Source organism: Nyctereutes procyonoides, unplaced genomic scaffold, assembly GCF_905146905.1.
Source record: "Nyctereutes procyonoides isolate TBG_1078 unplaced genomic scaffold, NYPRO_anot_genome, whole genome shotgun sequence".
Classification (NCBI taxonomy): Eukaryota; Metazoa; Chordata; class Mammalia; order Carnivora; family Canidae; genus Nyctereutes; species Nyctereutes procyonoides.
The window spans coordinates 39,551,135-39,566,069 of NW_026575159.1; the positions used below are offsets into that span (position 1 = coordinate 39,551,135).

General features: G+C 34.6%; 1 protein-coding gene across 1 annotated transcript in view; it reads left to right on the top strand.

Moving 5' to 3' along the window:
* GBE1 (1,4-alpha-glucan branching enzyme 1) overlaps positions 1 to 14,935 on the top strand; it is a 262,520-nt gene that overhangs the window by 190,932 nt on the left and 56,653 nt on the right. The window contains exon 13 of the mRNA XM_055314062.1: positions 1,243 to 1,414. Within this exon, the coding sequence (XP_055170037.1) occupies positions 1,243 to 1,414 (172 nt within the window). The remainder of the gene's footprint in view (positions 1 to 1,242; positions 1,415 to 14,935) is intronic.

A 14,935-nucleotide genomic window follows, 5' to 3' on the forward strand; every position in this document is an offset into this window, starting at 1 on the left:
AGGAATCCACGCATATTGGATTAAAGTCACAGTCTTAATGATTACCTCTTTACAGGTGCTCTCTCTAAATGTAGTCATATCAGAGGTTATGGCTTCAACATGAATTTGAAGAAGGCACAGTTTAATCCATAACTGTACACATTCACTTTATATGTTTAGATTTAAAATACTTACCACTAAATCAGAGAACAAAGAGTCTACTTTGATAAAGTAAAATAATTTGAACTCAAGTAATACAGATGACGATTACCATCTAATCAAAATCTGAGAATTCTAATGCCCGGAACCATATTCTGAGGCAATTCTTTCTTGGCCCTTAAAATAAGGACAAAACCCACAGAATAAGTAGACATTCTTCTAACAGTATATTAAAGAAAAGTCATTTTAATCAAAATTGTTTAGAAATTATAACAGGTTTATAGGTAAAAATATTTTCTAAAAATTAAAATTATTATAATAGAGTAAGGAGATTATGGTTTAATCTTTTTTATATGTTTCACTATATATTATTTTTTGTCAATGAAAAATACTTTGCATTAGTTAGCCATTTCTTAACCATTAATAATTAATATTTTTAAGGCTCTCTTCTGCTACTCAAGATGTTTCTGAATTACCCATCCTATTTATCAACTGTTATATTTTCATATAAAATAAACTAATTTTAAATTAGGTGCCAAATTCAATGAGAAAGCAAACTTTACATTTTAAGAAAAACCTGTCAACCCTCTGCTGAAGGGTAAATAGGGTCCATTTTACTGTATTTATGTACCTATGTTTTATATATAAACATACATAAATATAAATACATATGCATATAAATCATTTTTAAGAAGTCTTCCATTCTTTCAAAACAAACAAAATCATAGTAACACAAACTATTTTAAAATTTATATAGTATTCTCAACGTTATAATAAATATTTATTCCAATTTGAGAAAACTTGAAACATCAGCTCAGGTCTAATATTCAGGTGGCTCTTATCCTGAGTTTTCACCAAGCTCTTTAAAAATAAAAATATATCTTGAAAATAGATGGTGTTGATCTCTGACCAGCTCACCTGATTTTACCACTTCACTTTCTGTGTCGAAAGCAACAATTGGAAAATACCTGAAATTAATACTAATTCAAACACCTCTCCTACATTCTTTCCCAACTCGTGATTAATTACATGTTATTCTAATATAAATCACAACTGCTTAGTACCTATTCTTTGTACTTATCTCAGTGACTTCTATTTCCCTAGGCACTTGTTGGGGATAAGACACTGGCATTTTGGTTGATGGATGCTGAAATGTATACCAACATGAGTGTTCTGACCCCATTTACTCCAGTTATTGATCGTGGAATACAACTTCATAAAATGATTCGACTCATTACTCATACTCTTGGTGGAGAAGGTTATCTCAATTTCATGGGTAAGTATGAGTTGAACACATATCCCATCTATGTTCAGAACATTAACTAAGATTACATGTGACATAAATTATGTAGAATAGATTGAATTGGCTGTTCAGATTTGAAAACAGAAAATTACAGCCGTGTTTCTTTAATACACAGTCATATATGACCTGAACAAATTAAATTACTATAAGATCACTGTTATACTAATATATGATAAAAAGCAGTCTGATAAGCTGGCATTTTATTTAATGTTTTTGTCAACCAGTGGAGTGAACTATTTTTAAAACTTAGAATTATTATTCTGAATCTAATCACTAGAGGTTGTTTTATTATTTTAGTATTTGTGCATTAAACATAAGAAAGACATAATTGTCATGTTGTAACATGTCAAGCTAAGATTATTGGTCTTTGAGGTAATTGTACACTAGTATATTTATATTATAAATGTGAAAAATAAAGCAGAGGAGATATATATATATATAATAGGAAAATTATCAAAGGAGATATATATATATATATATATATATATATATATAAAACTTATAAAACTATGAATTTTCAAAGGTCATTGTTGTCCAAAGGCTCTTGAATGATAAAATATAGCAGTTAACTAATAGTATTTTCTGTTCTATTTGGTCTACAATGATCTTTTGAGCATTTAAATTTTAGGAGATTTTACCAGTTTTTAGGCTAGAGAGAGATAGAAAGACTGGGAAATGTGTATGGGAGGCTGACTTATTTTTCTATAGTAAAAGCCTTAGGGCTTTAAATTAATTCATTTCTATCTGGAAATTTGTATAGAGAACCTCAGATTGGACTTTTAAAAGTCTCTGTAGATAGATGATAGATAGATAGATAGATAGATAGATAGATAGATAGATAGATAGATAGACAGACTGACTCTGTTATTGCTAATTTGAGCTTAGGAAAACCACATCTTCTTTATCCATTCATCTTTCGATGGACACCGAGGCTCCTTCCACAGTTTGGCTATTGTGGACATTGCTGCTAGAAACATCAGGGTACAGGTGTCCCGGCGTTTCATTGCATCTGTATCTTTGGGGTAAATCCCCAACAGTGCAATTGCTGGGTCGTAGGGCAGGTCTATTTTTAACTCTTTGAGGAACCTCCACACAGTTTTCCAGAGTGGCTGTACCAGGTCACATTCCCACCAACAGTGTAAGAGGGTTCCCTTTTCTCCGCATCCTCCCCAACATTTGTGGTTTCCTGCCTTGTTAATTTTCCCCATTCTCACTGGTGTGAGGTGGTATCTCATTGTGGTTTTGATTTGTATTTCCCTGATGGCAAGTGATGCAGAACATTTTCTCATGTGCATGTTGGCCATGTCTATGTCTTCCTCTGTGAGATTTCTCTTCATGTCTTTTGCCCATTTCATGATTGGATTGTTTGTTTCTTTGGTGTTGAGTTTAATAAGTTATTTATAGATCTTGGGTACTAGCCCTTTATCTGATACGTCATTTGCAAATCTCTTCTCCCATTCTGTAGGTTGTCTTTTAGTTTTGTTGACTGTATCCTTTGCTGTGCAAAAGCTTCTTATCTTGATAAAGTCACAATAGTTCATTTTTGCTTTTGTTTCTTTTGCCTTCGGATGTATCTTGCAAGAAGTTACTGTGGCCGAGTTCAAAAAGGGTGTTGCCTGAGTTCTCCTCTAGAATTTTGATGGAATCTTGTCTCACATTTAGATCTTTCATCTATTTTGAGTTTATCTTTGTGTATGGTGAAAGAGAGTGGTCTAGTTTCATTCTTCTGCATGTGGATGTCCAGTTTTCCCAGCACCATTTATTGAAGAGACTGTCTTTCTTCCAGTGGATCGTCTTTCCTCCTTTATCGAATATTAGTTGACCATAAAGTTGAGGGTCCACTTCTGGGTTCTCCATTCTGTTCCATTGATCTATGTGTCTGTTTTTGTGCCAGTACCACACTGTCTTGATGACCACAGCTTTGTAGTACAACCTGAAATCTGGCATTGTGATGCCCCCAGCTATGGTTTTCTTTTTTAAAATTCCCCTGGCTATTCGGGGTCTTTTCTGATTCCACACAAATCTTAAAATAATTTGTTCTAACTCTCTGAAAAAAGTCCATGGTATTTTGATAAGGATTGCATATTAATGATCACCTTAACTGTATATATTCCACCTAAGGCAGGCTGAGCATGTGTTCTGTTTTGGAAACTCTTCCCATAGTAACAATAGATAGATAGCAATAAATAAACATCATTATTTCTACCATCTCTTTCTATAAGGTCTATTCAATGAGCATATATGTGATGTCATATATAATCTTGAGATTATTCTTTGATGTAGGACTAAGAGATCTCTGAAGTTTTATCTTTTATCCTTAAAACAAATGGCTCCTAATATTTAACACCAATATAACATCTTTTTTTTATTCCTTCTGCTTATTATCTTATCTAAACCTAGCATTTCTCTATACTTTAAAATCAATAATCTTCAAATAGCTCTATAATTTCTGATTATTGATGTTTTATGAAGTTTAATATTTCCCTATGAGCTATCATGACTTTAAATATTTTTTTTTCTCCATTTCCTGATCATGACACTGTCCTGCTTAATGACTTCAATGACTAGTGTCCTCCAGCTGACCTGTAAGTCTCACATGAATGGTCTCCTGTAGATCACTCTGCTCCAGCCAAGCAAGCCTTCTTTCAGTTCATTGAATGTACCAAACTCCTTCCACTCTGAGCTCCATACATTTTCAGTTCTCCTTTCTTAGAAACATTCCATTCAAACACTCCCTCCCATACCTGACCAAATCCTTTTATCTGCAAATCTCATTTCTTGGGGGAAGCTTTTCCTAAGGCTTCAGGCTATGTTAGTTTTCCCTGTTACACATTATTATATTACTCTATACTTACCTTTCATGGCACTTAACAAAATTATATTTGAAAAACTATTAAATATATGACTCCTATATTTAAAACTCAATGAAAATAGGAATCATCTGTATCTTATTTACTATAATATCTCCAAGAACTAGTAGCAACTGGCACAGTATCTAGCACATCACAAGGTTTTCACATTTTTCTAAAAAAGGTTATCAGGTAGATGTATATATATGCAATAAATAGTTAAATATATATATAAAATATTACCTTGTAATATTTTTAGCAGTAGTTCATTAGCTGCAATCACCAGTTGTAGTTATAAGCAGACTAATTTTTTTCAAGTGGCATATAAGAAATTAATATTTAAAAGATCAATTTAAGAAATTTTCAAGACTGAGGAACAACCCGGTTGTTTATTCATGTTTCAGGCATTTTTAAACTTGTTAGCTTTCTGGAACTTTATTTTTATTTTTCTTTAGTAGAGGAAGAATGAGTTAAGGGAAGAAAACACATTTTTATAGTTTTTTTTTATTAAAACATGTTTATATAAATTCATTAGGCACTTAGATATGTGTTCTCTTCATAACAAATCATTAAGATCAATACTGATTTTCTCAGAATGATACCAGTTTGGCTGATTTGTTTTGTTTTGCTTGTTTTTTGTCTTATATATTCCTAATTTTGAGTTTCAAAAAAATTATTTCACTCTGGCTAAGGCAGAGGAATATTTGCTGTGAATTTTTTTATTTCCTAGATTATTTTAATTGGCTGTGAATAAATACATTTATATTTCTTATTCTTCTCCCATGTAGTCATCTGAAAGATCAAATTATGGAGAGGCGAGCAGTGATGGCTACATTATTTTTATATCATTGATCATACGAGAGTTAAAATAAAAAATATGAATAAAAGTAAATTTATATTGATGTGGCATTCTATACTTTCTTTTTTTTTTTATTTTTTTTTATTTTTTTTTTATTTATGATAGTTACACAGAGAGACAGAGAGAGGCAGAGACACAGGCAGAGGGAGAAGCAGGCTCCATGCACCGGGAGCCCGATGTGGGATTCGATCCCGGGTCTCCAGGATCGCGCCCTGGGCCAAAGGCAGGCGCCAAACCGCTGCGCCACCCAGGGATCCCCATTCTATACTTTCTAAAGCACTTTCATATGCATCTTCTAACTTAATCTTTATAGCTTTTTTTTCTTTACATCATGTCTTAGTTCAAAAGAAGCCTTGGGGAAAAGTTAGAGGACTACTAAGGTGTGCTAGGTGAACGTCCCAAGTCACATTTTGCCAATACTGCAATTTGTAAGGGTAAAGGGACACGTGATATGTTGTACAGCTACAAAATACAGCAGCTGGTTGGTTGTCTTTTTCTTATGTCCAATTTGAGAAAATTTTTTTAAAAATTCTTATATCAATATGTAGATTAGCTACCAAAGTCTAACTAATGAAGATTTTTCAGGAAAAAGAGCAGAGTGGTTAAGAAAACGAAGTGGGACTCCAAGACTTCTAGCTACATGACTTGGGTAGGATACATTGCCATCCTGGGCCTTTGTTTGCCCAATGATAAAATGGAGTACTGCCTGCCACAGAGGACTATTCTGAGGGTGAAATGAGTTAATATGGTTACAAGACTCAGAATACTGTCAAGCACATAGTTCATAGTTAACTTGTACTTAAATTAAGGTAAATTTAAAATTAAATTTACTATTAACTATTTTTAATATTATTAATTATTCCATTAAATAAATAGATCCTGAGTGTTGATGTTCCAATTCCATCTAATAGAATTTCTTTAGAATCTTGCCTAATGGTCGATTGTTTAATGTAAAAGTTTCTTAAAATGTTTAATTCATTTCATTTTTTTAAACATTTTATTTATTTATTCATGAGAGACAGAAAGAGAGAGAGAGAGAGGCAGAGACACAGACACAGATTTGAGGGAGATGCAGTCTCCATGCAGAGAGCCCAATGTGGGACTCGATCCCAGGACCTCAGGATCATGCCCTGAGCCGAAGGCAGGCGCTAAACCGCTGAGCCACCCAGGAATCCCTTAATTCATTTCATTTTTGAAACATGAGTAAATGTAATAATTCTTTGTTAGAAATCAAAGGACACTTTCCAAGTTGATATATGTGGTAAATTAAACCATTTCTATAGTGAACCTCACTAAGAGTGAATATTACTTCTTTTGTTTTTAATTCATAGTGACATTTACTGAATGTTGCTGCCAAAACACCTTACTTAGCTTTCATGTCCAATGAAGTCCGAGGGTTACCTCAGCTAGTTTCCATTTCTAGATGATTTCTAGGATATATATTTGATCAGTTAGCATTTATTATGTATCTGCTATGTGGTATTCATGTGTTAATCTGTGTAGGCATTAGATAAAATTTAATAGTTTTTCTGGCATACCTGTACAGAGAATTTCTATATACACAGAAACAGAGAAAGAAGGCAGATTGACTCAAATGCAATTTTAAAAATTTGAGATATATATATCAATTTAAACTATAAATCTAACATATGCATAACACATTCTAGAAAGCGTTCTAACACAATTTATAAAATTCCTTCATGCTTCAGACATGTATATGTATCTACTATGTACCAAGTATCGCTAAGTGGCAGATATTCTGAGGTGAAAAACAGTTCTTGCCCTCCAGGTCTCAAAATCCAAAAGGGAATAGAGACAAGTAAGCAGACAAGTATCTTTTTACTAGTACATGCCCTGGATACTGTGACAGGGATAAGTAGAAAATGTCATATAAATATGTAGGAAACTGGATTAGGAGATTGGTGGAATTTATGAGCAGCTTCAGTTAGACAAATGTAGAATACAAAGGCACAAGGAAGCCTGGCAAGGAAATCAGAAAGTCAGATAGGAATAGAACTAACATACCAGAGTGAGATTGAAGTCATTTGGAAATATTAAACTTCAAATAAATGAAAAGAGTGGGGTCTAAGGAAACAAATTTTAATGGTCATTTGTTGATTAGAAAGTTGAACGAAAAAATGTGGTTGTCATCACTTTAACATATCATGAATCCTTCGGTAAGAAAGACCGGGTGTTGATGACTGAATGGCTTTATGGTTTACCTTCTTCTGTATTTATAACTAAATATGTGATTATGTCTTGCTCCCCTTTGTAAACACAGGTTATTTAAAAATGTTTAATAGATGGCTAAAAATAAATATAACATAAAAAATATCTGCTGTACACATAGTATAATCTCACTAATATATGTTCATTGCATGTAGATAAACTCCTAAAGCCATTCAAAGGAGAAGAAAATGAGGATAGGGATATATTTTGATCAGATTTCTAGTAACTACTTGGTTATGCTGGAAGTAATGCTATTTCCAAATGCAGTCACCTGAAACCGAGTAGTCACAGACTTCATCATGTGACTCATCAGGAATTGCTATAAAGAGGTGTGGCCAGGCAAGCATGTGGGGTACTATATCTACTAGGGAAGAAGTACTGATAACAATGGTCCCCCTTAGGTTCTGCTTTCTGCAGTTTCAGTTTACCACCCAGTTAACTTGGATCCAGATGTAGATGATCCTCTTTCTGACCTGTGGTTAGAGAATCAGTAGTAGCCTAAGGTTATGTCACATTGCTTAAGCAATTCACTTCACTTCATCTGTAGTGTAGACATTTTATCATCTCACACCATCACAAGAAAAAGAGTAGATACACTACAATGAGATTTATTGAGAGAGAGAGAGCACTTTTACATTGTTTTATTATGGCATATTGTTATAATTATTCTATTTATTATTTGTTATTTTTGTTAATCTGTTACTATACCTAATTTATGAATTAAACTTCATTATAGATTTGAATGTATGTATAAGAATAGTATGTTTAGTATATATAGGGTTTGAGACTATCTGTGATTTCAGGGGTTTTTGGAGAATATCCCCAATAAATAAGGAAAGACTATTAGAGTATTAATTTCATATAATGCCAAAATAATGGCATTGATACTGTTTTTTATTAAAGACTGTTTAGAATTCTAGAAAAAGAAGAAACAACATTTCACTAATTTAAATATAAATGTATATAAACATTTTACAATACCGACTAGGGCAAAAATTAAAATCTAAGCCTTAAGCACATCTCTGGCAGGTTTAAAATACTGGCAGACAAAGCAGAATGAAATTTTAAGAATCAGGTATCCAAACAAAATGAAAAAAAAAATTCATCATAATTTTGAAAATGACAATATCATTTAATAGTTTTTTAAATGTAAATTTAAAAAAGAAACTGCATTAAAATGTCCCCATCCCTGAGTTTCAAGTTGGCTTTTGTGAAAATGTTGTGGCTTTTCAGAAAGCTCTTTGTAACCCCATCCTAAGTGTAGGCAGTGGTACAGAGAAAGTTACACCGAACAACTAACTCCAGATATTTTCTTCATCCTCAGGTAATCAAGTGTTATATCTAATAACTTTAAGAAAATCCTTTTAAATAACTTTTTTGGGGGGTAGAGAATGCAAATCCTTTTACTGAGAACTTTTATTAGAAGTGCCAGTTTTGTTTCAAAAAAAGTTGTTTCGTTTCCCTCTGATTTGACTTCATCTTCTTTAGTTTTATCACATATAGATAGACATTCAAATGCAGAGTGAATGCATCACTTTCAGTACTGTCATGTTCACAATCCACTTGTTCAGAAAGCCTTTGAACTAAAGTAAGAATTATTCCTGCAACAGAAGCTTTGCTTTCTCGGTTGTCATTTTCCTTCTTCCTCTTGGGGATAGTGTTATAGAAGAACATTTTCTAAATGAGTACACCTTCATTCAACTTGAAATATTAATGCTGCATATAACTCTCAAAACATAAATGATTCAGATTTCTCATTTAAAAAATACTGAACTAGCAGAGTTAAATCAACAAAACTGGTAATGTTTCACTAATATAGCACAATAGTCCAGAAAACTGAAAACTCATGTTGTAATCATAAAACACATATTCTCCATGACATCAGATGTTTATGCCTAAACTGAAATGTCAGAAATAATCTGGAATCAGTGGGGCTTATTGATTCATTTGCTCATTCATTCATTCAAATTAAACTCATTTCCATTTCAGTTTCTGGATACAGGTATAGGGTAGTTATAAGTGCAGTTGTATGAAAGTGAAGAAGTTCAGGTTTGATAGCTTTATATTCTCAAGTGAGGTCATCATCTGGGAGTGGAAGGAATAACTGATGCTTGGGGAAAAAAAGTAGAAGCATGAAATAAAACACTCCAGGTATGAAAATACTAGGGAACCATAGTAGGACGTCTAAGGTAATATTGAATCAAGGCTGTAAATTGCATCAGCCTTTTGATTGTGTGACTTTTTTCTAGAAGGCATGTTTAATCAAAAATAGGAATTTTGTCAGGCATCTGTCAAAAAGAAGGACACATTTTGAAGGTATTAGGAAAAGAAACTCACATAATCTAGAACCAGTAAGCAACTGGTTCTTAAAATTGTACATTGAAATAACCTGTGGAGTTTAAAAAACAAACAAACAAACTAGAAATTGTGATTGAATTAGTGTTGGACATAGCCTGGGCTTTGGAATTTTTAAAAGATTCTTAGGCGATTCTTAAGGCTACGATGTGAAGAGAATTCCAAGATGACATAAAAGATACAGGGAAGTCCCCTGGTTCTAGGACAGAAACCATAGAAGGCACATGAGGAGGACGTAGGGGGAAGAGGCCAGCTGGGACAGATGGTGGTGTGTCATGGGTGCCAACTGTCAATCAATGACCAGAAGGGTAGACTTGGATCTCCTAGAAGTAAACAAAGCAGGATTGGGGCTACTTCTGGAGTTTTCCTGGTTGGTATTGAGAAGCTTTCTCAAATACATTTTTATCAATAGATAAAATTTAAATCAGCAGCATTTTCTGCTTTTCTTAAACTACTTGCTCTATTTACGAACAAACTAAAATCATGAGAATAGAGAACAAACTCTATTTTGTCCATAATGTGGGTCATCTGATATGTGCACATGTGTTTTTACTACTTTCTTGTTTAGGAATCTCATTACCGTGATGTTATTCTAGTTTCTGTAATGAATGATACCTGTGGAGAAAGAGGCATAATTACAAACTGGCAATTTTCTCTCTCAGCAGTATAATGAAATTTCTATGACTAAATTTGAAGGATTTTCTCAATATGATTATATTGTATTTTGACATTTGAAATTCTGGGGGACATTCTTTAATGAGTATGTCACATTCTCACTGAAGTCACCGGGAAAGTTGGATGGATTTTGTCCTAAGTGTCCGTCTGCATTCAATGATAGCTCCATTATGCTTCAGGGTCAAATGTGTGATCTTACTTCACATTTCCATCTATGATTGTTTAGTGTCAGACTTGTAAATCCTTCTTTTTTTCTAGTAGATGGGAATACAATAAAAATTTAAATGCCTTCCTGCTAAGTGCTGGAATTGAAGCAGTTATAGGAAGACAAAATACACTCTTCTGAACAGTAGGAGTGCTAATTTTTGGCATTTTCTCATAGCTTGTTGAGGCAAGTTTACTGAATGTAACAGGACTAGTAAATGTCTATAAAACTGAGCTGTGAAAAACTGCAAAATTCTCAATATGAGCAGTTGTGAATGGCGTGAAGCCCTGTTAAAATGCTCAAGAGACACAAGTAGCATCTATTTTAAATGGCATAGGACTTAAAAGTAATGGCTCTGGTTTGATTCACAGCACACTGATAACCAGTATCAGCTGGCATTAGATGAGAACTTACCGTGAGTTTGACATTGTGCTAAGAGTTAAGGAAGTGCTGCTACAGTTACCTGGGGAGCTTTAAATACTGAAGCCTGAGCCCCACACCAACCATTTGAGTCAGGATCCCTGATGTGAGGTTCTAGCAGTAGTAGTTTTTAAAAATCTCACCCAGTGATTTTAATATGTGGACCTACTACATAGAGATCCACTCCATCGATGGAGGGAAATATAAAAAACAAAAACACCGGGACAGAAATAGATCTAGAATCACTGGAAGTTAGCAGATGGAATCTCCTCTTCGTCTCCCCATGTGACTTAAATGCCCTCCATAGTACTGGATGTGTTCTTTCTGCCAGGTTACTTTTCATAAAAGAACCTTCAAATCTTTGCTGACAATCAGAACCTAGAAGCGGAGTCACTTTTGAGAAATCATGTGTTAAACTAGTAGGGAATGTTTCTGATGTAACTTAATCTACCTTTTTCTCTGGCCTGCTCACATTGATCAAATTGAATATATCACACCTTTACAATAGGAAAAGGGTCTACTAAAAATCTGAATGTTGAGAGGAAAAAAGAAGCAACTGAACCTAACTCTCTGTCCTTAATTCTTTCAGCCTTGGTCTCAGGGTGGGATACTTGTATGGTCCCTGCATTTCTTCTTTTGGGATGTGTGTTGTTGTCTCTGTCCCTCACTGTGTGCGTGTTAATGGCTCCTCCTGAACTGCTATTCAGCAGGATGACCTCCTACTGAAGTTCCAAAGAAAGAGAGCAGTGGGATGGGACCCACCACAGCTTTTCATCTAAGCAAGGTCCATGCATCTGGTCTGCTGCCTCTAAGCCTCTAAAAGCAGGAACTTTCTCTTTGGTTTATTTCTGTAAAAGCCTGCCAGAAAAGTGGAGATAATAATTATTGCTATTAGTTTCTCATCTTCATTATAAAGACTTGTTGGTAAAATAATTTTTTTTTCTGTGCAGGACATGCAAAACCTATTCTATATGATCCCTCATATGTCACAGATTTTAAACCAAAACCTACCATCTAGGGCATTGATTTTTCTACTAGTGAAGGTATATCATCATATCATCATAAAGAAATAAAAGCCCTATATACAGGAAAGCACTTGTTTTTTTTTTTCTTTTCAGTTCTGTCTCTTCAAGATGAGGTCATCAAAAATAGGAATTTCTACCTGGAGGCTGCAGAGCATATTTCCTAATCTAACAAAATGATAAAGTGGGATTGGATTTTAGAATAAGCTACATGAAGAGAGTGCAATTTTTTCTAAAGTTAACATCTGAATTCTTTGCTCTTAGGCCAACACACACACAAACACACACACACACACATGCACACTGAATATATGCAGATATATGTGCACACATATGCATAAACATAGACACATCATCGATTGGACTCACTTTTACATAGCCCTGGATTAAGGAGACCCATAGTATGTAAACCTCACCAGCTCCATTGCTGAGTTATAAACGGTTGCATTTGTAGTACTTTAGCAATTTTTGGAAATGTTTAGAAATACAGAAATTTTATCAAACCTTCTTTATTTATTACCAAACATTTTGGAAGAACTCCAGAGCCTCACTTCATGAACTTCAGTGTCTCACAGAAGCTTCTCCTAAATCCAGAAAGTCAGCTAGGTCCAGGATCCTCTGTCAAATAGCTTGTCTTCCTAAGGAGGGAAAAATAGGATGTTATGCTAGGAGATGTGAGTAAAAATAAATTAATATGTAACAGGCATTATACCTAGCCCTGAATTCCTTTTTTTTTAAAAAAAAAAAAAAGATTTTTTTTATTTATTCATGAGAGACACAGAGAGAAAGGCAGGGACACAGGCAGAGGGAAAAGCAAGCTCCATGCAGGGAGCCCGACGTGGGACTCGATCCCAGGACTCCAGAATCACGCCCTGGGCTGAAGGTGGCGCTAAACCGCTGAGCCACCCAGGCTGCCCAGCCCTGAGCTCCTAATTCAGTCTTACATCTTCAACTAAACTTCCTCCCAATCTAATTCCAAAGACCCATTTGAGTGATAAGCTCATCTCATTGGTGGAATCATCCTAAATGAGATGCCAGTGAATGAATAGTATCCCACTCACTCCAACCCATCCCATAGTGTGTATTTTCTTCATGCTTTCCTAGTATTTCTTCTGTGGTGTTGGGCTCTTGGATTATTTTCTACCTTCACTGATTCTCTCCTTTCTAGTTTCACTGTGTATTAAGTTTCATTATTTGGCTCACAGTCTCTTAGAAGTTTCCATAGGTTTCTAAAGGTTATCAAGAAAACCACAGATTTTCCTTCCAAAAAGAATTCATCAGGGAGTATTTTTAGGTAAAAGAGTACATGCTGATTCTTCCAGTATTATTCAAGCAGGCTGTAAAGATCCTTGTGACCATAGGATGCAAAATGTGATTGATTCTACATTGCCAGAGCTGGTGAGCTATATGGTTGTCATCTTTTAAAATGTGATTGTGAGTGCTCTAAACACAAATAATCTGCTCTGGCAACCTTTCTCCTGAGCTACTTGCCAACAGGAGACAAGAATTTAGAAAATAAATTCCTCTGCCTCTAAAACTTTAAATCATTATCTGAGTCTTACCTTGTCCCAGCTCACTCCCAAAACAAAGCAGAAAGATGAACTATACACAATAATCTCAGTTAATAGTAGAGAAGAGTAATTTATAATTTCTGAGTTCCTTGGAAAACATCATTTTTTTTTTTTACTTTTTTACTGAAGAAACTTAAGTTTCTCTTTTGGGAATATATTTTCGGTGAGCATTTGGGGAATGCAGATTGTTTGTGTGATCTGTCTTAATTTGTCATGTTATTGTCAAATTAGTATCTTTGAGCGTACTGTTCTTAAAATAGCTACGTCTGTAATATTTACCCTGTGCAAGGCAGTATGCTAAATGCTTTACTTATGATATCGATATCTCATTTAAATTGAGTTGCAGCCCTGAGAAGTAAGAATGATTCCCTTCATTTTACACATGAGGAAAATGAAAGACTAAATCTTTAATACAGAAGTCAGAATTTGAACCTCGGTCTATCTGCCTCCAAAACACACCATCCCATATAAGCCAACATTATTATTTTATCTGAAATGAGTGCTAAGATTGTCTGTGGTATTAGCAAATTTCTAACTAGAGATATCCACCAAGAAGAGATGAATCAAAGAGGAAAACAGCAAAATAAATTTTGTATTGTGTAGTGATCTGTAACATGAATCAAAGGAGAAAGTGACTTATTGCCAAAGTTTGAGCCAGTCTTACAAATCACTTGTTAGTCCTCTTTGCTTATTCTTACTGCTGGGTCAGGCACTAGCCAAGGACCTGAGTAAGCAAGAGAAGACCTAGCCATTCACTCAAAGGGTCCATGTCCAGGAAAGAGACAAAGCAGACAGACATGTGTCATCTTCACAATCTGCACAGAGCACATTCTAGAAGACACTGAACTGATACTCAGGAAAGGAGTAGGTTTGGGCTGTCAGAGAAGGCTTACTGCAGTGGCTTGAGTTCAGACTACCCCTTTCTCCTCTATCCTGATCCCTCACTGGAGTGGTACCTACACAAAGCTGAGAAGGTGAAACGGAATAAGGGACCCATTAATTTAGAACATGAATAATGAGAGAGAAGGCTATAGATGGAACCAGAGGCCACGTTATAGAAAGCTATTGAAGGGTTTTATAGGAGATTGACAGAGTCAGAGCCACAGTTTAGATATGTTACTCAACTAAAAATGTGAAAGATAGATTTGAAGGGGTAGTCACCTCAAACTAAATATAGCACTGCAAGATTTTCTGCTACTGAAATTCTTTAAAATTGGTTTAAAATTGCAGGTCTAAATTCTTTCCACACTGTTCACATAACTCCATAAATTGAATATATTCCCTGTGCATGGGTTCAAAATCATTTATT